Source organism: Acartia tonsa, chromosome 8, assembly GCF_053477335.1.
Source record: "Acartia tonsa isolate MP-2025a chromosome 8, ASM5347733v1, whole genome shotgun sequence".
In the NCBI taxonomy this organism is placed as follows: domain Eukaryota; kingdom Metazoa; phylum Arthropoda; class Copepoda; order Calanoida; family Acartiidae; genus Acartia; species Acartia tonsa.
Genome location: NC_137267.1, coordinates 28,746,323 through 28,772,075, shown reverse-complemented (window position 1 = coordinate 28,772,075; position 25,753 = coordinate 28,746,323). Strand labels below are relative to the sequence as shown.

At 32.8% G+C, this 25,753-nt stretch overlaps 2 protein-coding genes across 7 annotated transcripts; both read right to left on the bottom strand.

The window, feature by feature from the left end:
- Positions 1 to 6: 6 nt before the first annotated feature.
- Positions 7 to 4,410, bottom strand: EloC (transcription elongation factor elongin C). Its single transcript, XM_080169802.1, has 4 exons — positions 4,321 to 4,410; positions 2,767 to 2,858; positions 1,997 to 2,094; positions 7 to 1,585 (listed from the first exon to the last, which is right to left on the bottom strand). Exons 1-4 carry the CDS (start codon positions 4,389 to 4,391, stop codon positions 1,487 to 1,489), a joined length of 360 nt encoding a protein of 119 aa, XP_080025928.1. The 5' UTR covers positions 4,392 to 4,410; the 3' UTR covers positions 7 to 1,486.
- On the bottom strand, positions 4,397 to 25,227 carry Hyccin (PI4KA lipid kinase complex subunit hyccin). Of its 6 annotated transcripts, XM_080169795.1 has the most exons (26): positions 25,081 to 25,227; positions 24,685 to 24,810; positions 24,398 to 24,458; positions 23,549 to 23,632; positions 22,521 to 23,390; positions 21,092 to 21,160; positions 20,708 to 20,771; positions 20,212 to 20,330; positions 19,442 to 19,544; positions 18,951 to 19,004; positions 18,553 to 18,649; positions 16,820 to 16,884; positions 16,111 to 16,241; positions 15,442 to 15,536; positions 13,016 to 13,105; positions 12,156 to 12,342; positions 11,763 to 11,863; positions 11,582 to 11,647; positions 11,129 to 11,189; positions 10,664 to 10,728; positions 9,044 to 9,332; positions 6,894 to 8,484; positions 6,327 to 6,409; positions 5,809 to 6,130; positions 5,039 to 5,246; positions 4,397 to 4,917 (listed from the first exon to the last, which is right to left on the bottom strand). In XM_080169795.1, exons 5-21 carry the CDS (start codon positions 22,585 to 22,587, stop codon positions 9,141 to 9,143), a joined length of 1,626 nt encoding a protein of 541 aa, XP_080025921.1. In that variant the 5' UTR covers positions 22,588 to 23,390; positions 23,549 to 23,632; positions 24,398 to 24,458; positions 24,685 to 24,810; positions 25,081 to 25,227; the 3' UTR covers positions 4,397 to 4,917; positions 5,039 to 5,246; positions 5,809 to 6,130; positions 6,327 to 6,409; positions 6,894 to 8,484; positions 9,044 to 9,140. The 6 variants fall into 6 exon arrangements, with proteins under 6 accessions (XP_080025921.1, XP_080025919.1, XP_080025923.1 ...); XM_080169793.1 differs by having other exon boundaries at positions 5,809 to 6,409; positions 6,894 to 8,516; positions 9,059 to 9,332; XM_080169797.1 differs by having other exon boundaries at positions 5,809 to 6,409; positions 6,894 to 7,091; positions 9,059 to 9,332.
- Positions 25,228 to 25,753: the final 526 nt, after the last annotated feature.

Genomic DNA, 25,753 nt, shown 5'->3' with positions numbered 1-25,753 from the left:
TTTTGGTTCTGAAAGAATTATTAGAAAATGATTAATTTAATTTTATAAATGAAATAAAAATTTTTTATATAAAATGTTACTTTTACAAAATTGACTTAAATTTAAACCTATATTGCTTTTAATTGTTTACATTTAGTACGTAATATTTTTAAAATAAAATCAATAGATTTTCTATCAAAATAAATACCTAGGCACCTACCTGAATCCAAACCATTGGAAAAATTTTAAAAACAAAATAATTGCAATTTTAGTTTCCTTCTCAATTTTATTTTATTTGACTAATTTGTTGCCACTGATAGGTACTAAACATATTTTTTACATAAAAAGAACATTTGATAATACATGCAAGATAGAAATAATACCTATGATATTTCTTTCTTAATTTTGTGATTGTTTGGGTTAAAAATATTTATTTCTATTGAAAAAAACGATGTCTGAACAAAAGTTCTGAGCTTGTGAATAAAACAAAAATATGAAAAATTATGCATGATGTAATGGGTTTACTTAAACTTCTAATGTAAAAAGTTTTATTTTTGGTAATTTTATAAAAATGTGAATTTAAGTGAGCTTTAGATTGTAAAGTTAGGAATGCCCAAATTATTTTGCAGTCCAATAGTTAATTTGTCAGTCAGGAAGTATTGTTATTGGTAAGATTAGTTCATTCTTTAAGCACTAGTAAGATCTTGGAAACTAAATAGACCAGCAGGTTCAAATTTGTGTTAATGTATGAGTAACTCTAAATATTTACCTACCTACACAATATTAAAGTATTACAAAAAATCTAAAATCATCTTTTATATAGGTTCCAATTCTGCCTAAAAAATGACACAACTTAGAACCTGGCGGTAATATTATAGTACAGTGAAAGTGCTTTCCAAATAAATAAAATACATAGGAATAACCTAAATACAGATCATTTCTTGCCAGTTAAAATTAGTTTTGATATTTACTACATTTTGTTATTAAGAAGTCTGCTTTTTATATTTTGACAGGGGACAAAGACAGCAGTTTTAATTAATAATTTAATACAGGATTTTTTTTCTCATTCATTGGTAATAATTAAGACAACTTGATTGGGTGATATTTTTTAGTTTAAAAGCTCTTTTATGCTATTTTGAAACTGCGACACTGAGCTTTTTTTGAGATATCTTGTAATAATAATTTAGGGATATTAGTAATTTAAAGTAATTGTGATTGTTAACACAGTTAAATCATTGTCATTTCATTGGATATTGGATAAAATAAAAACAATTTGATTTAGGTTTGCAGTCCAAAAAGATAATGATAGCTGCAATGGTTAACAGATGGTTTTTATCAGCGTTTTTAATGGTGGAATTTTTATTACAGATGACAATTTGCTACTATATTTTTATGGCAGTTGTGATGATTATTCATAGCAGCTGAGAAAATAAGAGTAGCAGCTTTTTGATGGTTTTAACATGACTAAGTTATCAGTCAAGAAATTTAGCAGTCAGAGGATGGTGAGCTAGCAGTCGAGAAAGTTAGCAGCCATGAGGAGCTCCAAGGCAATCTCTGGAGGAATGTGAAACTCAGGGATCTCAGTGGAGCTGTTGGTGTACCTCACCTGAAGAAAAAAATTCCTTTGGTTTTGTTATTTAGCATTGAAGACATAAAACATTGCAAGTGTTTAAGATTTATTAAGATTTTATGCATCATAATGTACTTGAATTTATGTTAGAAAAAATACTTTGTCCTTGTATACTATAATGCTGGCCTGATATGCCTAACTTTTTAAAAAGTGATAAACACACTAAAACCTTTTAGAGAACAATGTTTTAAAGGTTCTTTTTACAATACAAATAATTTTTAAATACAAATAATATAAAAAAGCCCTTTAAAAAAATCAGACATAAAAAACTTTTCAGTTAACCTGTCCTGTAGTTTATCCAGTTACAAGTTACAAACATTCTTTATTGCTTAGGCTATCAAAGTTCAGAAATAAAAAAAAACAAGACCTTATGTATCTAATATTTACCTTGTAAGTGAAGTACATGCAGACTTTCTGAAGGACATGGGAGGGAATCTCCCTGAAGTTCACCTCATTCGTGTCATTCTCAGCAAATTGGCCGGGGCCTAAACATTACATTGAGGTAGTTCCATGTGAATGTTTTGTTTAATATAGAGTTTATATTTACAGGGTTAAGATGCAACCTATAGGCTAGGATTTCCTAACCCAACCATGAGTAAGACAATATTTATATTTACAACTTTACAACATTGCCTTCATAGTAACATACGTTCAGGCACGATCTCTTATCACAATAAACTCATGTCCATCAGATATATAATATGGATCCAGATAGATAGATAGATTTGATACCTTACAACATTTCCTTAATAGAGCCATACTAAAGTAACAGGATGTTTGTGTATCTGTCTGTTTGTCTGTACCGAAGGATCTCGCTAACCGCTGAACCGATCGGGTTCTCCTTAACAGGGTAACTATTTTCTTGGGGGGTGGAACACCCCCAACACCCCCCCAAAATTTTTTTTATCTTTTATTTTTTAACTAAAATTAAAAAATAAATTCCAACCCATAAAACATTTTTTTTTACTTTTTCTTTTAAGTAAAAAAATAAAATAAGATATTGGGTATCAAATTCGACTCCCCCCTCCTCAAGTGCCCCTAGAGGCCTCTAGGGAGCGTAGCCGCTAGTAGTTCCATAAGTAAAGACATGAACCCTCTTCGCAATAAACTCCTGTCAATCAAATAGATGAATACAGATAGATATATAGATGTAATACCTGACAACATTGCCTTAATAGTTCCAGAAGTTAAGGCATGATCTCTTTTAACAATAAACTCATGTCCATCAGAACTTATCAGCTTAACATACCTACACAACAACATTAGTTTCAACAACAATTTTTATACAATCTGATGAAAAAACAGCTAATACTTGCTAGATTTTTTAAAGAAACTGACATAAGGGGGGGGGGGAGGGGTTAATGCATTATGCAACCATCTCGAAATCAGTGAGCAAATGGCACATAGAATTCGAATTTCCATCTGAAATTTTGCATGAGTAATTCTTGGTAGGTCTATTTTCCCTAAATCGAACAAAAAGTTGGAAAAGTAACGGCTAACGGCTGGCGGCTTAGCCGTTTTGCCATTTTTTGGATATCTATATTAAGAGATATAAGTTTGCCGGAATTTTAATGTAGGGAGTAGATTTGAAATCTGCATCAAATTTTAAGGATTTTTTGTAAAATTCGTTTTTTGTATAATTCTTTATCTAAAAGCGGAAATTTATTTTAAGTTAATTAATTTTGACCAATAGGATAGTTGGATTTTAAACTACCTGCGCTCTAATTGGTTGAATGATGTACGACATCCAATCAAAGCGCAGATTTTTTAAATCCACCAATCACGGATGCCAAAATTAATTAACTTAATTTGTATTTCTGCTTTTAGATAAAGAATTATACAAAAAATGAATTTTATAAAAAATCCTTAAAATTTGATGCAGATTTCAAATCTACTCCCTACATTAAAATTCCGGAAAACTTATATCTCTTAATCTATATTGCAAATTAGTCATGAAACCTATCTCCAAATAATACTCTTTTTTACTCCAAAACGCTAATAAACGGTTTTAGACGGTAGCTGTTGGTACTAGAAGTTTTATAAATGGTTATTGCTATCATTTAACATGAATTAAACCAAAAATATGTTTTAAAAAGTTGATTCCTACGTTATTGATGATGAATTTACCCTGAAAATAGGTAAAAAACGACTAAACGGCTTAGCCGCCAGCCGTTACTTTTCCAACTTTTTGTTCGATTTATTGAAAATAAACCTACCAAGGATTACTCATGCAAAAGTTCAGATCGAAATTCGAATTCTAAGTGCCATTTGCTCACTGATTACGAGATGGTTGCATTAAAACCCCCCCCCCTTGTAGAAATCCTACATCTCAATGTATTTACCAAACTTATAGAAGCCACTGAAAATAATTTAGAATACTAAAACGATAAAAAAATAGAAGATAAAAAAGGCTAAGGTATGCAAAATTTTAAAAAGTGTAGGTACCAAAATTCTAAAGATTAGTTTTCATAATAATATTGAATGGAGTTCAATGAATTTTGATATTATTAATCTGACAGAGAGAATGATAAGCAGAAAAATATTAACGGAACAATAACACCCTTCAAAATCATATTTGTCTTGAAAACAGACAGACATTTTGACATATACTTCCATGGTTTTGGGTCCTTCATACTCTCCTTAACCCTCATTATCTTATTAGATAGAAAGATAGGCAAAGCAAACATAATTACATAAAGATAGATACTTACATAGCATCGGGTCCCTCACACCCTCCATACCCCTGTTTGTCAGCGCTTGTGTCCATCACCTCATTTGTCATTTTAGTTTCTCTGAACAACAGTTTCAAGTTTAACAATCTTTATAATAGAATCTATCTGTTTCTTCATTCATAAGTAGTTTTCTTAATTCAAAATAGACATTTACCTGCTATTTATTAAATTTCACCTTTAAAATATAACCTTTTGATATTATTTGATTAAAACTAAAAAAGGCAATCTTGTGGGGAAACATAAATGATATGGTCTTACACACTTAAAAATACAAGTAGGTAGAAATAGGACTTAATTTTGTGGATCTAATTTCTTTGTTATCAAGGTTGTAAGGTTGTTTAAAACCTTCTTTGTTTAAAAAAATTGTTTAGTTAGAACAAAAAATAGTAGATTTTTCAATTTGTCCACGATAACGTAAATAAAATCACAGGATAAATCTTTAGCAATGGATTAAATACTCTAAAGTTTCATTTCCGTAACCGTTGACAACTGACTCTCCAATATACTAGGAATAAAACTTTTGTAATTGCATCATAATTCCGATGTAAATATAAATAATTCCAATCTTTATGCATCCTGAGGTGAATTCTTAAAAAAACTTTTGCCCTACTAAAATTTTAGTGAAGCAAAATTATCACCTCTAAATTTTTAGTTGCATCACTGATTTTAGTGAGGCAAAAGTTTTTTAAGAATTCACCTCTGTATTCATTTTAAGAGGGCAGGAGAATATGAACATCAAAGCAAGATAAACTTTATAAGTAAATGATGCTAAGATATGTTTTATTCATATCTTTAAGCTAGCAAAAAAAAAGTTTCCAGTAAAACTGATTTATAGGTAAAATAATAAGAAATGCAGATTTTAGCTGTTTTTAAAACAGAAAGGGAAAGTATTACTAAAATTGTAACTAGATAACAATTCATAAAGAGAGAGGTCATTTTCTAGTAAATCCCGTAAAGGTGTGTGTTATAAGGCCTAAAAATAGTAGTAGAACGATAAGGTGCTCTATATATTTGTATTTCCTATTGAATAGAACAATAGGGAAGAAAATTTTTTTTTTTTTTTGATAACCGTACCTGGAATATTAAGAAATTTCTATCAAACGCTTTGTTTGGCTCAAACTGACACAAATAAAAAAAAATATAATTATAATAAATCCACCTGTAAAGAATGACTTCTTCCTTTGTTTAATGGTATAGATTGTTCTTAACCTTTACCTTGTACCTATAGAAAGCATTATTATTATAATTATATTTTTTTAAAATTTTTGTCAGTTTGAGCCAAACAAAGCGTTTGATAGAAATTTCGTATTTTTTAAAGATATTCCAGGTATGGTTATCAAAAAAAAAAAAAAAATTTCCCTATTGTTCTATTCAATAGGGAATACAAATATATAGAGCACCTTATCGTTCTACTACTATTTTTAGGCCTTATAACACACACCTTTACGGGATTTACTAGAAAATGACCTCTCTCTTAATAACATTAACTAATGCCCAATTCATTTAATAGTGGAATGACTACTCAATTGCCTGTACATTTTTGCCTTCACTTCTGATTGTTTAATCATTTGGAATTTGGAATGTAAAATAAAAAATGATACTTTCCATTAAACAGGAAACATTTGAAACTGCAAAAAAAGCAAATTGAAATTGAGAAAAAAATATTCTAAATAATCTTTTTTGCATCAAAGATGAAAGCTTAATTGCATTACACGTTTGTTTAGGAAATAAAAGAAAAGAAGTTAACCAATCTAAAGGAGGGATACCTTAGTAGGTTTGATTTTGGCAGCTGCAAGGTAATGTGTGTGTTGGGGGGGGGGGGGGGGAGGGGTGTTACCATTAAGGTTATTGGGCGCTAACCTCCAAATCAAGCTTTTTTAAGCCCATAATTTCATCTTCATTCTTTCCTTTCTAAAGCCTAAACAAATCAGCTACAATAGGTAATTCATACATTAGTACACACATTTATATCTTTTATACTATACCGTTTAATAAATAGGTACGTTATTCATATTATTAACAATCATTACATAAAAATAAAAGCTCTATATAAACATTATTTGGACTTCTGAATTGGATCGTGTTCGAATATAGAAAGAAATGAAACCATAAGAGAAAATTAAAAGCAATCGTACTGAAATTTGAAGTCTCAATATCAAAGCAATTGTTATTATGCGCAGAGGTTTAGGAAATGGACCATAAATATATAAGGGGGAGGTCATTTTCTAGTAAATTCCGTAAAGGTGTGTGTGTTATAAGGCCTAAAAATAGTAGTAGAACGATAAGGTGCTCTATATATTTGTATTCCCTATTGAATAGAACAATAGGGAGCACCTTATCGTTCTACTACTATTTTTAGGCCTTATAACACACACACCTTTACGGAATTTACTAGAAAATGACCTCCCCCTTTCTCCAACTTTTTCTCCAATAATTTTAATACTCACAATTTTGTTTCTCATCATTTGAGGGAAGATAAATAAATCATCCTGATTCCTTAATCCGAACCCTTTAGCATCCACCCTAAGAATGTTAAGGTTCATTTTCTGTACTCGAATAAGACCCTGTTCCAAGGACCTCTCCAATAAACATAAAATAATCAAAAAAATAAAAATCACATAAAATAATTATAAAAGCTAATATTTTTTACATAAAATGCATTTTAGGACAAAATTTTTTCAGCAAAGACTAGAATTAAAGCTTTATAGGGATATTTATGTCAATAATTAGCACAGCAATATAATAATAAGCTAACAATATTATCTTATAAAAAGTAAGCAATGTGATGAAGAAAAGTTTCAAGTAATTAAAATTCTTTTAAAGAGGAAGGTTAAATTCATTATTTGTAACGATTAATAAAAAACGGACGTTAAGTATAACCTAGTTATAGAGTAGCTGAGCTTTGTATACGGTTAATAACATAAACTATCATCTTTTCAAAAGCGAAGCTTATCTACAAATAGGTGTTTCCACCCGTCCTAGAAATTTAATTACAAATTTAAGTGAGGATATCTGTAACTATTTGTTTTTATTTGAAAGCGTAGTCACTCAATAATCAATACCAGGAAGTCCAGTCCATAATCTGGTGGTTACAATGACAAAAAGGAGGTATAAAATTAAACCTTTGAATGTGTTTTAATTTGCGTGTAGTCAATTCGAAGTAATTATGTAACAGATTAAACTCAAATATTGGATCTTGGACAAAGTAGCCTCGGACAAAATAGCCTCGAACAAAGTAGCCTCCGGACAAAGTAGCACCCGGACATAGTAGCCTCGGGACATTTACTTAAGAAAAGTAGCCTCCTAAGGAAAGTAGTCTCCACTGTTAATAAAGGTCATGGCCGCAGCGCTCGGCCCTCTAGCCTATAACCTAACCTAACCTATGTTATCCTCAGGACATTTATTTAAGAAAAATATATTCAACTGTTAATACATGTGGTTGGTAGATTATTACAAGTTTTAATATTGTTTTTACAAGTTTTAATATTGTTTTTACAATTTATAACATTGTTTTTGCAACTTTTAGGTTGGGTTAGGTTATAGGCAAGGGGGCTGAGCGCCCGCGGCTAGGCAGGCCAGAGCCGAGCGCTGCGGCCATGACCTTTATTAACAGTGGAGGCTACTTTGTCCAGAGGCTACTGTGTCTGAGGCTACTTTGTCTAAGATCCTAAATATTTGGTTATTATAGGACATCTGTTCTTTTTTTAACCTCACTTTTATAGATGTTGTCATGCTTATTATATTAGGTACATTATATCAACTCTCATTTTTTTAAACATACAATATAAATTTTCTACTTCTTAAATGTTTTTGTTTTTCAATAAATATATTTTATATTTTGAGGTAAAGACTTTGTAAGTTTACTAAAACTTTTCTTTAAAAAGGGAAAAAGATTTATGGAGCGTTTTCTCATTTTCTCAACTATTACATTTAAAAATCTATCATTTGGACTTTCTAATCACTGTTTCTATACATTTACCTTTAAAATGTACTAGATATTTGGATAATGAGATCGCACCACAAGTTCTTCCTCCATTCAGCTGTCTTTTCATTTGTCAAAATCTTCTTTTTATATATTAAAAAAAAAAGAGGGAGGACATATTTCATAAAATTCACCAATATGACTTTTCTTGTTTAATAATACTTAGTATCAAGATTGAAATCAATCCTTTAATCTTTGGCATTCCTTAATAAAAGCATTTTCAAAATAACTTCTATTACTTATTCTATCTTGATTCCAAGTGTCCTAAATTAGGATCTTGGACAAAGTAGCTTCGAACAAAGAAGCCTCCGGACTAAGTAGTACCCGGACAAAGTAGCCTCGGGACATTTACTTAAGAAAAGTAGCCTCCTAAGGAAAGTAGTTTCCACTGTTAATAAAGGTCATGGCCGCAGCGCCCGGCCCCCTGGCCTGCGGCCCCCTAGCCTGTAACCTGTAAAATATCTTCAATTGTTAATACATAGATGGTTTAGAATTTCGTGGATTTTTAAAAAAGTTTTACAATTTTTAGGTTAGAATATAGGTAAGGGGGCCGAGCGCTGCGGCCATGACCTTTATTAACAGTGGAGGCTACTTTCCTTAGAAGGATACTTTGTCCGAAGGCTACTTTGTCCGGAGGCTACTTTGTCCGAGGCTACTTTGTCCAAGATCCCTAAAATATGTAAACTTTTAATAAACAACTCCTCCCTTAGAATTTCTTACTCAATTAAAAAATACCTAGATATTCTAAAATAACATGTGTTTCAAATTCTAAAACTAAAAGTACAATAACAAATGTAAATAAAAATATTCCTAATAATTAAAATATTGATGTAGTTCCACTTTCAGGGCTGTGAATAGTAATAGTTTCTGATTCAGCAGCCCCACCACCACCCAAGTTCAGGCCGCCAAGTTTCATTTCGTCGGCAACTGAGGGCGGCGCCAACAGCATTCCCTGGTCATTGTCGTTGACAGTCAGGTGGCTGCTGCTGTGCTTCCCTTCCTTTTTATCCTGATAAGAGATAAATTATAATTAGATTGATAGATTTAAGGGGGGGGTTTTTAATGCAACCATCTCGTAATCAGTGAGCAAATGGCACTTAGAATTCGAATTTCCATCTGAAATTTTACATGAGTAATCCTTGGTAGGTCTATTATCCCTAAATCGAACAAAAAGTTGGAAAAGTAACGGCTAACGGCTGGCAGCTTAGCCGTTTTGTCATTTTTTGGATATCTAAATTGCAAATTAGTCACGAAACCTATCCCCACATAATATTCTTTTCCACTCCAAAACGCTTTCAAACGGTTCTAGACGGTAGCTGTTGGTACTAGAAGTTTTAAAAATGGTTATTACTATCATTTAACATGAATTAAACCAAAAATATGTTTTAAAAAGTTGATTCCTACGTAATTGATGATGGATTTACCCTGAAAATAGGCAAAAAACGGCTAAACGGCTGAGCCGGCAGCTGTTATTTTTCCAACTTTTTGTTCGATTTAGGGAAAATAGACCTACCAAGGATTACTCATGCAAAAGTTCAGATCGAAATTCGAATTCTAAGTGCCATTTGCTCACTGATTACGAGATGGTTGCATTAAAAACCCCCCCCTTAGATAGGTAGATATAGGTAAATTGATATGGAATCTAGATAGATAATTAAAAGTGGTATGTGGAATTGGATGGACAAAAAGAAAAATAGATAATTACATGGTTTGAGAGAAAGATATTTTATAAATAATAAGGGGGGGGGGGGAGTTTTGACACATTTGCGTAAACCTGGTGTATAGGCTTTATCTTTGGACTGAGAGGATAGGTTATAAAAGATAAAATCATTCTGATATGATGAATTTTCCCAGATTTAAGATTTTTTTTTGATAGGCCTCCAGGTTCAGGAGCTCCAGGTGGCCTCTGTACAGGTAAAAATAAAAAAAATTTTTTTTGAAGAGTTAGAGGTCAACTCATAAAACAAAAAAATGCATCTTTTTGAATGTTATTCACATATTTGAAGAAATAAAAAACATGCATATTTTGTTTCATAAGCTGACCTCTAACTCTTTAAAAAAACAATTTTTTTTATTTTTACCTGTTCAGAGACCACCTAGAGGCCTATCCAAAAAATCTTAAATCTGGGGGAAATTCATCATATAAGAATGATTTTATCTTTAATAACATATCCTCTCAGTCCAAAGATAAAGCCTATACACCAGTTTTACGCAAATGTGTCAAAACTCCCCCCCCCCCCCTTGGTAAAAAAAAACCTTTGAGCCGACAAATGTGCCTTAAAAAGTTTAATGTGGTTAACTTCTAATTGGAGGTAAGTTGCTCCCAAATGATTGTATTACCTTCTTTTTATCCTTCTTGTCGCTGTTGCGTGAAAATTTACCTCCTTCCCTCTCATGGTTGCCCTGATTTTCACGGTGGCCAAGTCATTTATAAACATTTAAATAAAGGATAACAACATCATTCTATAAGTATTGTAGCAAAGAAATATATAAATTTTGGGTAGTATGAATCTTAATAGTGTTTTAGCTGTTCATCTTTTACAGTCAAGAATATTAAATCCCCTATACATAGACTTACTATATGATAAAGACAAATAGGGACTAAAGTAAAGGATTATCACAGGGTTGATTGTCTTTAATAGTTTGTATGATAGTGCCTAGGAACCTACCACAAGGGTCTGGCTTTTTTTATTTCAACCCTGAGGTACAAAATCGACATTTTACGGGTAGTAACAGACGACGAACATGTCAAAATTGTAGAGTAGCTGCTCTACAAATAAAAAAAATGACTGAGCCATCATTCCTCGGATTCTGAATTTCTGTCAAGTTTCTTTCTCATAGCATTTGGTATCTTGTCCATTCGTGCCTTAGATAGATAGATAGATTGATAAAATAAAATTTTATCATTGCTACATATTAGGTATCTTTACGTTGGCCTAATGAGATAAAAAGAAAAGATAAATCATATAGATAGATAGATAAAACAAGACATATTCAATTGTTTTTTTTAGATTAGTAGAAAAACAAACGTAAGAATATTCTGTTTCTGAAAATGCCTAAAGAGATTTTATTCATTAGGATAGATTAAAATATGACAACTGCCACACTAAGGCCAGGATCGGTAATGATGATTGAGCTACGATTAGAAATGGGGATTTCACTTTTTTTTACATCATATAGTTGAATCTCTTCACTAATATACATAAAAACACAGTAAAAAGCATAACAACACAAAAGCTTTTGACGTTGTTTCCTTACCTTAATCTTATCTGCAATGTTCTCAACTCCATCTTTAGCTTCTTTTAATCTTCTGCCACCCTCTCCCTAATTAAAAATAAACAAATTAACTTTTTTTTTATTTAATATTAGTAACTAATTGATAAAAAGATGGACAGTACGACGATCAGGCCGACGGACAAAGTGAGTTATAAAACTAAACCTGAATTCCATCCTCCTCTTCTGCAATAACCCCCATCTTTGGATCCATCAAGATCTGCTGACCCCCAGTACCCGTTGTCATTAATATCATTCCTCCAGAACCTAGATAGATAGATAGTAGATAGATACTCACATATACTGATAGATACCGATAAAATATAATACTCAGAGATAGATAGATAAAAAGATAGATTGATATAACCATAAATTGACCACTAGCCAGTCATCAATATCATCTTTTCATGGCTGGGATAGTTAGATAGATTGCCAAAGACATTATTTCACCACTAGCCACTGATATAAGAAGGAAAAGGTGACGTAGTCAAGCCACATACGCAATCGTACCTGACGTGCCGTCCTCTTATTGGCCCCAGACATCTGAACATTTAATTACCTGCACCGCCGCCTTGCACTAGGCCCCCCTCCATCTCTCCGTCGCCGGGAATGCGCGGAATGTCACCCTCCAACTTTTTGGCGCGAAAACTGGCGTTGGTGATGAGATTCTTGGACAGCTGACTTGGCGTGGAGATGTAGCGCTGCTCTTCGAGGTAGGGGCCGTTCGGCGCCATCTTTAACAAGGCCTAAATAGATTGATATTTTTGTCAAAGGACGTTTTATACAATATGCGAAATAGTATAGTTGGAATTTTAGTTAAACAAAAAAATAGATTTTATTATATGAATAGTTCAGTAGGTTAATGGATAAATAGAACGATAAGAAAGAAAGTAGATAGAAATAAAGATAAATAAAAAATGTACAGATACACATTACCTACAATTTTTCTTTTTGGGATGAGATACTTGCCAAAATAAGCAATAACAAGATATGTTAACTAAAATTAATTTAGGGTTGGCAATCCGTATCCGAATCCGGGATCCGCCTAATTTTTAGCCAATTTTGGAATCCGAAATCCGTTTTTTAATAGCGGATTCGGATTCTTAATTGGTAAGCTAAAATTAGCGTCTTGAGTTTTTTCTTTCAACTCCGCCTTTTCGAAGGCAAAGATTATCATCATTATATATAATATCTTTTAAAATTTGGTTCTATTCTCGGAAGTGAATTAATTTTTAGGACATATGTAGCACTTAAATTTTTTAATTAAAAAAAAACCTTTAGAAATATTGCTAGAATCCGGAATCCGAATCCGCCAAAAATAATAATCCGGAATCCGCCTTTTTTTGGACGGATTCTTGTAAGAATCCGAATCCGGTCCAAAAATTTGACGGATGGCCATCCCTAAAAATTATTCAATACCTTGCTAACAAGTAAAACGCTATCCATTGAAGCATGCTTCGCTCTGAACTCAATATCTCTTATCAAAGCCAGGCCAGGGTTAGGCACCTGTTTAAGTTAGGTTAGGTTATTGTAATAATCATAAATGATCTTCAAAAATTATAGTTTTCTACCATGTTACTTTTAAAATGTGATTTTAGATGAATCTTTATCCGTTTTCATTATCTCTCTAACCGCTAAACCAATTTTGTTTTCCTTTACAAAGTGAAAGGTTTATAACTATTTCGGGATATGGCACCTCCACAACCCAAGAATAATTGCCCCTCGAATCCCCCCACCCCCAAGATTATTCTAATTTTTATCTATTTAAACAAAAAATGTAAAGTTGGGGGTATATCACTCTCCCCCCGACCTTTTCCTTTAAGTAAATCTAGAGTAGGTAATTTCATAATGTAACCAAATAAAGAAAATCAAAGGTCGCGGTACAAATACCTGTTCTATGCATAAATATAAGCTTATATATGCAATTTTAGCTTTCTAGAAGCATTCTTAGTGGTAGAAGGTGATTTTGCATTTTTTTGCCAATACGCGAATTATCTAAAACATTGAGGTTCTTGGTTACCCGTCTTTGGGCTGCCCTAAAGGCAACTTTAAGTAATTTTAGACTATAAGTTTAAATGGCAACTGCCTTTCATTCTTCTTGCCATTTCTAAAAAGCTAAAGAGCGTCTTTCTGGCCCTTCTGTGAGCTGATATCTAAAAAAAGTGTTACCAAGGCTCCATTGAAGGATTGAAACCATGGAGCTCGAAAAGTCCATCTTTCAACCTGCCTGCTGGCACAGGTGCTCTTATCCCGCTAGAGTTGGGCTAGAATGGTGTTTTAGGTGTTTGAGAAAGGTCATATTGTGAGTAGGAGATAACATTAAAGGATGCCTACTCCTAGTCTAAAATTCGTACCCTGAACACGGGTAACCTTCACCTTCGCCTTCAAAATCCAAGTTTTGACTACCAGGTCTGCCTGGAGAGCTAAAGACAGTAGACCAATCTTGTTGTTAATATGTCTATAGAGAGCTATTATCATAACAAAGAGAAAAGGGCTGAAAGTCTATTTCTCACCCAACTTACACCAGAAGGGCAAAAGTCTTGCAAAAATTAGGGTCGGTCCGACTGTCCATCTTTCCAAGACAGTTAATTTAGACATAATGATTCATATAACAGTAAAGTATGATTTTGGAAGCGTAGCAACTCTGTAAATGTTACCAAAATGTCCGTATATCCATTTTTATATGATGTAAATATCCTTTTCATCTGATTTTTGGAATACTGATTCCTATTACAACAAGGTACAATTATATAAGTAAAACATGTCTCTAATCAAGTTCTAAAAATTTAAGTATGTCCTTAAACAGTATCCTGTATTTAAGCAGTTTTGCAACAATGTACTATTTTTTTCAACTTATACATTTGTATTCTGCTTATTCAATTCTGACACTCAATAAGTGTTTATGTTCGTTTGTCCTACCAGTTTGGAGCTTCGCTTTTATGGTTGTTGTCATCCTTGTTTGATGAAAATTTGCAATAATTTGCCAATTTCGTTTTTTTTGTAAGAATTGCTGTAAAACGCTTCAAAATTGAAATATCTTTAAAAAAAGAATACAGATACTTATGGATAAATGTCTTAGTAAATACTAACTGACATACTCTATCTCTTACAGGGAGGTCATACCATATCTGACCCAGCATATTACCCTGACAACAAGAACACCTTTGGAAGTGATTTGGACACCTGATTCTATACTAACCCAATAATTACCAAAATCCAAGAATCTTAAAATATTTTCAGTTCTCGACTTTAATGCCACCTTTCATGGCGTTTCAGAATATATGTTCAAATGGTACCTCCTAGTAGAATCCAATGCCATTTTTAAAATGCTAAAGAACATTTTTCTAGCTCATCTGTGGCCAATTCTAGAGTAATTGTCTTAAAAACTAGTTTGAAACTTTGATGTTTTTCAGTTCTCGATACATGACTTTAGAGTACAAAGGGATTTGTCGTTTGACAAATTTTTCAGATCTCAGACCACAGATGGGCCAGAAAGGTGTTCTATATCTTTTTAGAAATGGCAAGGCAAATAAAAGGCAGTTACCGTTTGAACTTATAGTCTAAAATGACACAAGAGTGCTCTTAGGACAGCCTAAAGACCGGTAACCGATAACCTTAATGTTCAGGTTTAAAGATTCATTCTTCGCGTATTTTCGAAAAATCTTGATTTTACCTTCTACCACTTAGAATCAAGATAGAACCAAAAAAATTCATAATATTGCTTATTTTTATGTATAGAACAGGTATTTGAACCGCGACCAAAATTTTTTTTTTTTGAAATTACCAAATCTAGAGGGCGTAGATGATAATTGATGCTTAATATCACAATAACGGCTATATTCCTGGTTCATGAGGGCAAAGTAGCCGAGGTGTAAGAGCTCTAGGAGGATTGCAGACGAGAGAACCAACCGGTTCGGCAGCAGTCGGGTCAACTTGGATCCTGAACATGGGGAATATTTTCCATAAGTAGCACAGCAATAAAAATTGACATACAGTATTTTTATAATATTAAAAGCTGTTTAGAATGGTAAATTGAGAGAATGAGGAGAAAATTAAAGGAGGGAGAACCAGAAAGATAGAGACAGACAATGAGCTAGAGATAGGATGCAGGTATGAGGTATAACCAACAAGCAAAATAAATCTAAAATAATAATTGGAGGGCAAATGGAGAGGTCGTCAATTTTACTATGTGTTGTCCCCCCTCCCAACGACAGCTGAAAAACACGTACAGGTTTCGTGATTTTTTCCGAATTAATTTCATTGTTGCTATAAGCTGGATAGGATGTAAGCATTGCATGTTTACATTTTTGTTTAAATGCCATTAAATAGATTACCAGCTAGCCATCATCTTCTCTTTTATTGTATTTTTAATGCATTATCCATTTGTTTTCAGGACGTGAATCACCTACCAAAAAAAGAATCCCTTCACAAGTTCACATCTTATGGTTGTGTCTCATAATTAGGGACATTGCCTTGTAGAGTGGCTTCGCTGCTAAAATTGCCGTAAGACCTACCCTGATCTGAACCGTAGGAAACATTGCGGCGGTGCGACTTCTTGCTACCAATGTTGAATCCGCGGGTGACCATCCGCGACGCCAATTTGCACGTAAAATCCACAGAATGGCGACTCATATCGATCAATACACTAGACATATTCATTATTCATAAGATAAATTAGGATGTTGTTGTTGTTTTGGCTGCTCATAGTCAGTTTCCGGTCCGGGTAGTCATCAGTGGGGTGAGGGGGGGGGGGGGGCGTGGGCTTATGGTGGGGGCTCTGGAGGGGGGCGTTGGAGGGGAGGAAGGCTGGTGAAACTTGGATGGGAGGAGAGGAAGGCAGCTACATGGGTGGGATTTTGCCAGAGGTCCATAGGAGTAAGATTTGTAGGATTATTTGGGCATGAAAAGAGGTGCTGGACTGTTTCTGGGGTAGGAATTAGGATAGGTTGTAGAATAGTTAGAATGATATACTGAAAAAAAGTAAAATATGATAGGTAGATATAGAGGCTACCAAATAAAAAAAAGGGATAACATAAAAATGGTTTAGAAAGATAGTAGGGAGTGTCTCAATCTATGCTCATTGCTCAACCCCAACAAAAATGATAAAAAAAAAACTATAAAACATGAAAAGAAAGTACATGGTACCTTGCTTATTTGACAGTAGAGATGGTTGAATAGAAATAAGATAGACAGTTGATATAAACTCATAAAATAGCAACAAACCTGCAGTAAACATTGAAAAGAAAGGCCAGGACACTTTGCTTATTTTGACAGTTCAACACTTGCACCTAACAAATAAATGGATATTAGAGGACCTTAAGATTGGGCCAAGTTGGAGAACAAAAAACTAACACTAATATATGAATTTTTAGCTAAAATAAAAGCCCATTTTCCAACTTGAAGTTCAAATGCTTTATGTGTAGGGTAAGGGGGGGGAAATTTCGGTTTTTTTTCGGTTTTTTTTTTAAAAAATGGGGTAAATATTAATATTTTCAAATGAAACCAAGACCAGTAGAAAGCTTACGGAAAGGACTATCAGGTCCTAAAAGGACATTATCCTAGGACTTTTAGAAGTTGGCCGAAATTGACCGCAAAAAAGTTACCGATATTTCCCCACCACCGGGGGAAATATCGGTAATTTTTTTCAACCTAAAAAAAATCGATGAAAAACGGCCAAACGGCCAGTCGAACATAAATAATCATAATTAGTATAGGTTATAGGGATTATCCACAAAAAGTTTCATAATGATCGGACTATTCCTTCTATGTTAAAAATGAATTTTTTTGAAAGACGCGAATTTTCGATTTTTTTTTTCGAAAATTTTTTTTTTAAAAACTTAAAATTAATATAAGAAAAAAACGTATTTTATTACTTTTTAGGCCTGATCCTAAAAAGGCTCACATTGAACTATAGATTTAGCCCAAAAAACATGAAAATTGATTAAAAATTGACCTCAAAAATTGAATTTGAAGCAAAAGTGTCATCTTTGCAAAAAATCTTGACTACATTTTAACCTTAAAAAAATCGATGAAAAAAGGCCAAACGACCAAACAAGCGTAATAAATCATAATTAGTATAGGTGATTGGGATTAACCACAAAAAAATTCATAAAGATCGGACTATTCCTCCTATGTCAAAAATATTTTTTTTTCAAAGGACCAGAAATTTTGATTTTTTCCTCGCAAAATTTTGATTAAAAAAAAAAATTAATTTTTTTTTTGTTTTTTATCTGTTCTATTCATTTTTAGGCCTAATTCTTGAAAAGTCCATATGGAATAATAGATTTGACAAAAGAAAACATGAAAACATGACCTTAAAAGTTGAATTTTAATTTCTTTTGAAATTACCGATTTTTCCCCCGGCGCCAACTTTGGTCATTTTTGAAAAAAATATTAACCCGATTTTAAAGCTCTCAACGGATTTGGAAAAAGCGGGCAATTTCTAGTTCAAAAAGTTTTTCAGATCAGCTCTAGGTCTTACCAATTTTTGTGTAGGTCGATCTTTACACACCTACTAAAAAATTTTTGGAAAAAAAAATTTTTTCGTCCGACTTTGAGACCCAATAAGTACCCTTAATATTCATCTCACAAAAAATTCATTTTATACTTTTTTGTAGGCAATTTAATAAGGAACAAATTTGCTTTTATGTTTTTTTCTGTCATTTGAAAGGAACATGGAGAAAAAGGTCATTTAATGAAGGTAGGTCGAAATTACCGAGAATAGCCCCTTACCGAAACTTCCCCCCCCCCTTACCCTAGTCTAAGCAGAACCAAAAGCAAATCGCATCAACCAACGAAAACCGAATTTCATCTTAATAATTTCCTCGTAATGAGACTAATTGAACAACAAAGTGACAAATATAGGATGGTCTAATTCGTCAGAGACATCAGAATCAAAATAAATAGCTTTAAGGATAAAACAAATTATAAATTATCCTCGCTACAGCTTAACATACCTGAGGCGGCGGAACTTTCCGCACGGTTAACATGTTGTTGCCGCCGAAATTGCCGCCGCCGCCGAGACGTGAGGTGTCCGTTATTCCGCCGCTGCTGGTTAAAATAGTGTTTAAAATACTGATAAATACTATGTGTGTAGTTTTGGCTTTATACGAAGGAAGATTGGTTTGTACATCAAGATATCCAAGGGGAAAGTAAAATGAGCGATAGATAAATCTTTTCTCAAAATTCAAAAGTTATTATCTTTGGCTATAGTAGCTTGTAAATTTGTTGTTTGACACAAAACATCTCGGATATAGATTGCCTGATTTAATTACGCTTGTCTGGAAATTTACATATATATATAAATGCAATGATGTGTTTTTAGGGTATTTTTGATAAACACTATAAATTCCTGTTATTAATGGTGGAAGAATTAGTATTTAGATTGGCAGATTCGGGAATAAATATTCTATATAATAACAATTATTGTAAGCTTAGCTCTTTGTTCAACGTCCGTACGTTAATTGTAGAACTAAGATACCTATCCAATACCAAGTTTGTTTCACAATAATAAGTGTCTCTGTAATTACAGTAGCTACTCATAAATCATCCTAACAAGTGTCAAGAAGGATCTCTTTGACCTCCCCAGAGAAATCGCCACTAGAAAAAAAAGTGATCACTTCTAAATTTTTTTCTTTTCTCACCTCCCCCCCGCCCCCCCCCCCCCCCCACAGGTCAAGAAATCCTAGAGGCTTCTAGGGACGTAACCGCTAGTATATCATATCTTAATTAAAAGCATTTTAGTCAATTAACATGTCAAGCAAATTCTTGGAAAGGCTGGACTTTGGGGAAATTTTTAATTTGTAAAGAACAGGTTTTATGCTATTTATCTAAATTGTTATGAACCTAGATGATTCTGAGATCTGGTAGGCCTCGTGGTAAATGGAGTTCTGGGCAAGGTTGGGAATACGGAATGAGGTGGTGTCTTTAGCCTCGATATTGTGGATACCTAAATAGATAGACAGATTTATGCAGGGCCCGGGTGTATATTCTGCATGGGATCCCCGGCTCAGGGGGGGGGGGGGGAATAAAAAATAAGTGGTTGGAGGGGAAAAAAATGTAAAAATTAAGAAAACTGAAAACATTTTTTCCATTTCGCCTCCCTCCTTGGTTAAAAAAACTAAAAAAATGTGTGGTAGGAGGGATAAACTAAATAAAATATAGAGTTCTTTAAATATTTTTCTATTTCCCCCCCTACTTTTTAAGAAAAATCTAGGAGGGAAAAAAAATAAAAAATTTTGTAGCAGGGAAAAAAAAATAAATCTTGTGCAGAATATACACCCCTGGATTTATGGTAAGATACCTAGATGGATATATAAGAAGCTAAAAAAAACAATTTGATAGATAAAAAAAACACTTCCTTGGTAATTAGATTGTAGATATTTGGACTGGCAGAAGGCTACTAGCTAGGTAAGTCGATGGATAGATTAATAGACAGATCAATATACAGGTAAAAGACAGAAATTATCTAAGTAAGACAAACCTTACCAATAAATAGCATCTTTACTTATTGGTAAGGTATAAATCTAAACTGCTGTTTGTCCTCATATTTTAGGAGTTAAGAAAAATTTGCATATAGACAAATAAACACTATTACTTTATAATGAAAATCTTACCAATGAGCAGCGTCTCTATACATCCAAACTGTTGTTTGTCCCCATAGTTAAGAAGATAGACAAAAGCTAATTGAGGTAAAAATTGAAGGCTGAAAATTTTGCCCTCGCCATCGCGTCTACACAATTTTATTGTAAATAAGTTTTAAACTATTAGCATTGGACATTGACAAGGTACAAGGTAAGTAAATTTAGGTATAATCTGGAAAGCATAGCATGTCTATTCGTTCCTTTCATGAACATAAGTTGATTTATTTTTATCTTTTGTAATTGTAGAATCTCTAAAATTACGCCTCAAATGTAATCATTCTGTGTTGAATCATTCTTTGCGACAAATTTGTCCAGGATTTTTTATTATCGATGTCATTCCATATTTTCTTTTATTTTTGTTGGTCCGTCTGTCCGATTTGTTGAGCTAATGTGCCTCATAAATTAGATTATCAGAAAACCATTTCCACAACCTTTATTGGTATAATACTAAATTACAATTAAATTCCTATAAATATTATATAGCAAGTCACAGAGAGGGGAAAGTATGTCTGTGTTTTTGGTTCGGTCCTGCTGAATTTAAAATGGCTTATAATGTATTAAATAGTTAATGCTAAAATATTTTTTTTTAAATATGATAAATCTAGTAAGACAGCATTACTGAGTAGCGAAGGATTATTGGCTTTAATTACCCATGCAGTCCCGTCCTTCCCTAACTACTGGGGTTTAATACACTTTTGTGATTGTTTACTTTTCGGAGAGTAAATAAAATTTTTAAAATTAGATGTGAAACTTAGCCCAAAATCTTACTTAAGGTCCATATTAATGGTTTTTTTTGTTTCTCACGACATAAAACCGGTTAATATTCGGTTGAAAAAAAGCCATTTTAATTCCTCGAAGGCAAGCAGAGAGTTGAACACAACGTTGGCAAAGTTAAGATTTTTAACCACTTCAGCCGCGAATCCTGAAAAGAACAAGAATGACAATATCCAAAAAACGAAGCTTAAAAACTAAAATTCCTAAAATACTAAGTTGTATTAGAGTTACCTACCCTAAAATAGCATAAAAAAATCAATACTGGATGTGAAGTATTCCATATTTTGATGGCTAAAAAATGTAAAATACCTTAACTAATTATCCTTCCTGTACAGACGTACTTTCTAAGTTCATAATAATAAATAAGGATCCCAGTTTTAAAATATCTTTTCCGAAAATGCCTATGGTTGGGTACAAAAGAGCACGTAATTTAGGCGATCACTTGATCCGTGCTAAATTGTATCCCATCCATAGGTATGAAATGAGAAATAGAAATGGTTTCTTTAAATGTAGTAAACGAGATATTGGTTGTGATTTGTGTAACCATAGTCAGAACATAACAGAACATGTTGCTAGTCATTCAAAAAAGAAATATCCCATAAAATCTAAAATTAAATGCTGTGATAGTTATATTATTTATTCAATTCAATGTAAAAAATGTGATATGCAATATGTAGGCCAAACTACGACACCTGTGTGTAGACGCTTTAACAGCCACTCATGGGATATCATAAATAAAAAAAATGAGAAACCTGTACCAAAGCATTTTAAAAGTAGAAACCACTCTCATTCAGATATGATTTTTACACCTTTTGAAAAATTAAATAAAAAAGATAAAACTTTATTAGATGTTCGTGAAAAATATTGGATTTTAGAAAAAAATACTGTAATCTTTGGATTAAACAGAAATTATTAATTGCCAGTTGCAACCTTAAAATTTTTTTTCTTGTACTCAAAGGTTTTTTTGTCTTTATTATATATAACATTTTTGTAATAGTTATTTAACCCTTTAGACAGATGATTTACAACAACCACCCAAATTTTGACCATTTTGACCGCCTGTATTGTTATCAAACTAATTTTCCCCAAAAAAACTCATTCATTTCTTGACAATGCATGAAGATACTGCTAAATCTTATGTGAAAAAATGTATATAAATAACCATATAAGTTGTTTTACTTTATAGAAATTTTTTATTACATATTTCAAATTTACATAGTCCTGTTATTACGCTTTTTGTTGATATAATTGTCCTTGTTGCTTTAAATTTTGACCATTTTGCTTAAATGAATTGTTATGTTATTGTGTATATAAACATTTCTTATACTTTTTTGTAAAAAAATTTAATATTTTTTTAGACCCTGATGATGTTTATGCCAATAAACGAAAATATTCGGTACCTGATGTGTTGATTTTTCCTTGTTGGGGAATAGAATAGTTGGTGCGCGTCCTTTTTATGAATATACTTCATAATAATAGAGTAGCTAAACTACTAAAAATATATTTGCCTGATCTTTCTGATTCTGCCATACTGCGATAGTCGCTCAACAATTCTTTCAGTTCCTCGTCCACCATTTTAGATTTTATTATTTTCCCCTTTAAGGTGAATTTATCTGAAAAGAATAATGTTAATTATCAACATCAAAACACCAGAAAGCACTTTGATACTGCGTTTATTTTCATTTAAATATATTAACCAGTAAAAATTAATTGTATTATTTGGTAGAATACAGTTCTAAAGTTTTTACCAAAAATTGATAATAAAAAAAAGAAACTTACATTCATACCTACATGAAATTTTGTAAAAAATAATCTCAATTTTTAACTAGGTACCTACATAAATCAATTTTGATTTTAAATAAAAAGTTTTATTTTCAGGTAAAAACACTTTTCAGGTACAAAATAAAGGTAGTGGAGATTAAGTTCAGGTATCTTGTATATCTAGTATGAGGAGCATTCATAGCTTTCTAAATATGTATTAAAAAATATCATAAAACTGTGTCTAGGTATAAAAATATAAAACTTTAGCTTTTTAAATGAAAACTGGTGTCCTTCATACCGGGATTACAAGATCTCAACAATACACCCTCCTTTTTTTTAAATAGATCTTCAATGGTTTTAAGATCTTTGATGTGTATTCATGTGTTCGCGCAAGTTAGCCTTACGCGTAAAACTTTTATGACACAACTCACATGAAAATGGTTTCTCGCCTGTATGTATGCGTTTGTGCGTACCCAAATGCGACTTTGAGTCAAAGTGTTTGCTGCAGACATCACATTTGTATGGTTTAATTCCAGCATGCCGGCGTAGATGAGCGTTTAAGCCTGTTTTGACCCGGAATGTTTTGGGACAAATGTGACAGTTGTATGGTTTCTCGCCTACAATAAGATACGTCCATAAGTAGCATACCTAGCAATTACAACTTAACAATATTTCTTTATAAAAATTGAAAGGTAAACAATAATATTGTCAATAATTTGAAGAAAAAAAAACATGTTCTATGTAGAACAGTAAACTGTAATGAAGTAATATACACCTGTGTGCGTTCTAACGTGTTCTATGAGAGTCCCCTTGAAGGCTGTCTCCAACGAGCAATATTCACATTTGAATGGCTTCTCTCCTAAATGTTTCTAGATTGAATGTTCTAATGTATAACTACTGTATAGAGTTGAGAAACAACATTTTTATTGATAGTAATGATGTTGTCTTGGCTATATAATACCCTGTGTACTGATATGTATAGGTAATAGATACAACCTTGTCTTAGTCCATAGCATGATGTGTTAGTAATTTTTTGACTATCGAATATATGGATGATGTACAAGTTTAGTTGGTTTCTTTTTAATTTTATTATCTTATAGTTCTAGTGTATAAAGGATGAGATAAACCCAGGGATCTAATTCTACAGGGATAAGACGATTGCCGATAAATTGATGTACTGTACATCCCCCAATCATGATACACAAAATTACCCCTTACGTAAAATACAATTAGTGATTGAAACGTTAAGACAATCAACTTAATAAACCAACCAATCAAAATATAATAAAAAAACCGCAAAGTTGTTAAACCAACAAATAAAAAACGTTATTTTAAAACTTTGGGGACTATTATAATAAATAACCTATTGTCCCTTCTCTCTCTCTGGATAAACCATAGTATAGGTAGTAGTATCTATGTAACAACTATAATGTTCTAATGTTTGGAAATGAGATAGAACGAAAAACATCAAAGACAATAATATGCAAGAAGCGCGGTCTTTAAACAATTTTCATAAAGTAAACAAATCCTCTCAACTAAAATAAATTAGCTTAGTGTGGCCATTGGGCCAACCAGTCGGTTCAAGATTTTGTCGTGACGCGCCAATGCAAAAATATCTACTAACCTGAATGTATAAATATATGTTTCTTAAGATCACTCCTTCGCAAGAACGTGCTAGAACAAATCTAAAATGAAGTCCATAAGTAATGCAGTAATAAAACGAATATTACCTACTTAACTGCCTAAGTAAGAAAAATATTATTCATGATAATGATGCATTAATGCATCATTTTAACTAAAATGCGCATTTTAGTTAAAATGATAAAGACTAAAAAATATTAAAAATACCTACTTTTAGCTGACAATACCTACCTATTCATTTCAAAAATATATATAAATTGAATGACCAACCTCACATTGAAATTTTCGTTCAGCATGAACAAATTTGTGTGTATACAAGTTGGAAGCAGATACAAACTGTTTACTACAAACATCACACGAGAAGGATTTCTCCACAGAGTGTATTTGACTGTGGGCCTGAATAAAAATAGATCATTACTAGTTACTAGTGCCGCTATTTATAAATATTACCTAGGCTACGTCGTACGTCTATCTTTCAATACTTTTTACTTTCTTCTTTACTTATTTATCTTTTGTTTAAATTTTGGCTCTAACACTTCTGATTTTTACTACATATGTAATACATCAGTTTTCTTTTTACATTAAAATGATGCTTCTATATAGCGTTATAACTGTGCTAATTAGGGGAAAGTTTTCATCGGTTATTAAAACGCCAAAATAACGTACCTTTAGTTGATGGGTTGTTGCAAATCGTTTGTTGCATTTATCACAGGGGAATGGCCTGATATTAATGTTTATAATACGAAATATAACAATGCCTTTACGTTCGTCCTTCCCCCCTGCATTCGATGTCAGAAAATGTTGGAAGTATAAATCTAAATATTTTGGTACATTTAGCGTTAAAAATCAAAAACATTCCTGTGTTTTATTCGCTGGTGTGCACGCAAATCTTTCTTGTTCTTATATTTCATCTGTTTCTGTTGTTCATTATTTCCCGGTTCTACAGTACATAGATCACAGATCAAGGAGTCATCAGTCTAAATAAAGGTTGATAAGTAGGTAGTAATAGAATATTTTCTATGTAAAAAATAAATACACAAAATTTTAGACGTCTGTCTTAAATACCAGCCCAATAAATTTCTGAAAGACAAACATTTTCCATTATCCAATAGGTAGCTAAAAACTTTACACGATATCTACCTTTGGCGTTATCCCCCCCCCCCCCCCCCCCCCCCGACTACCGACGAACAACTATTTTAGGTTAGGTTAGGTTTTAGGCTAGGGAGCCGAGCGCTGCGGCTAGGCAGGCAAGGGGGCCGAGCGCTGCGGCTAGGCAGGCAAGGGGGCCGAGCGCTGCGGCTAGGCAGGCTAGGGAGCCGAGCGCTGCGGCCAGAGTTCA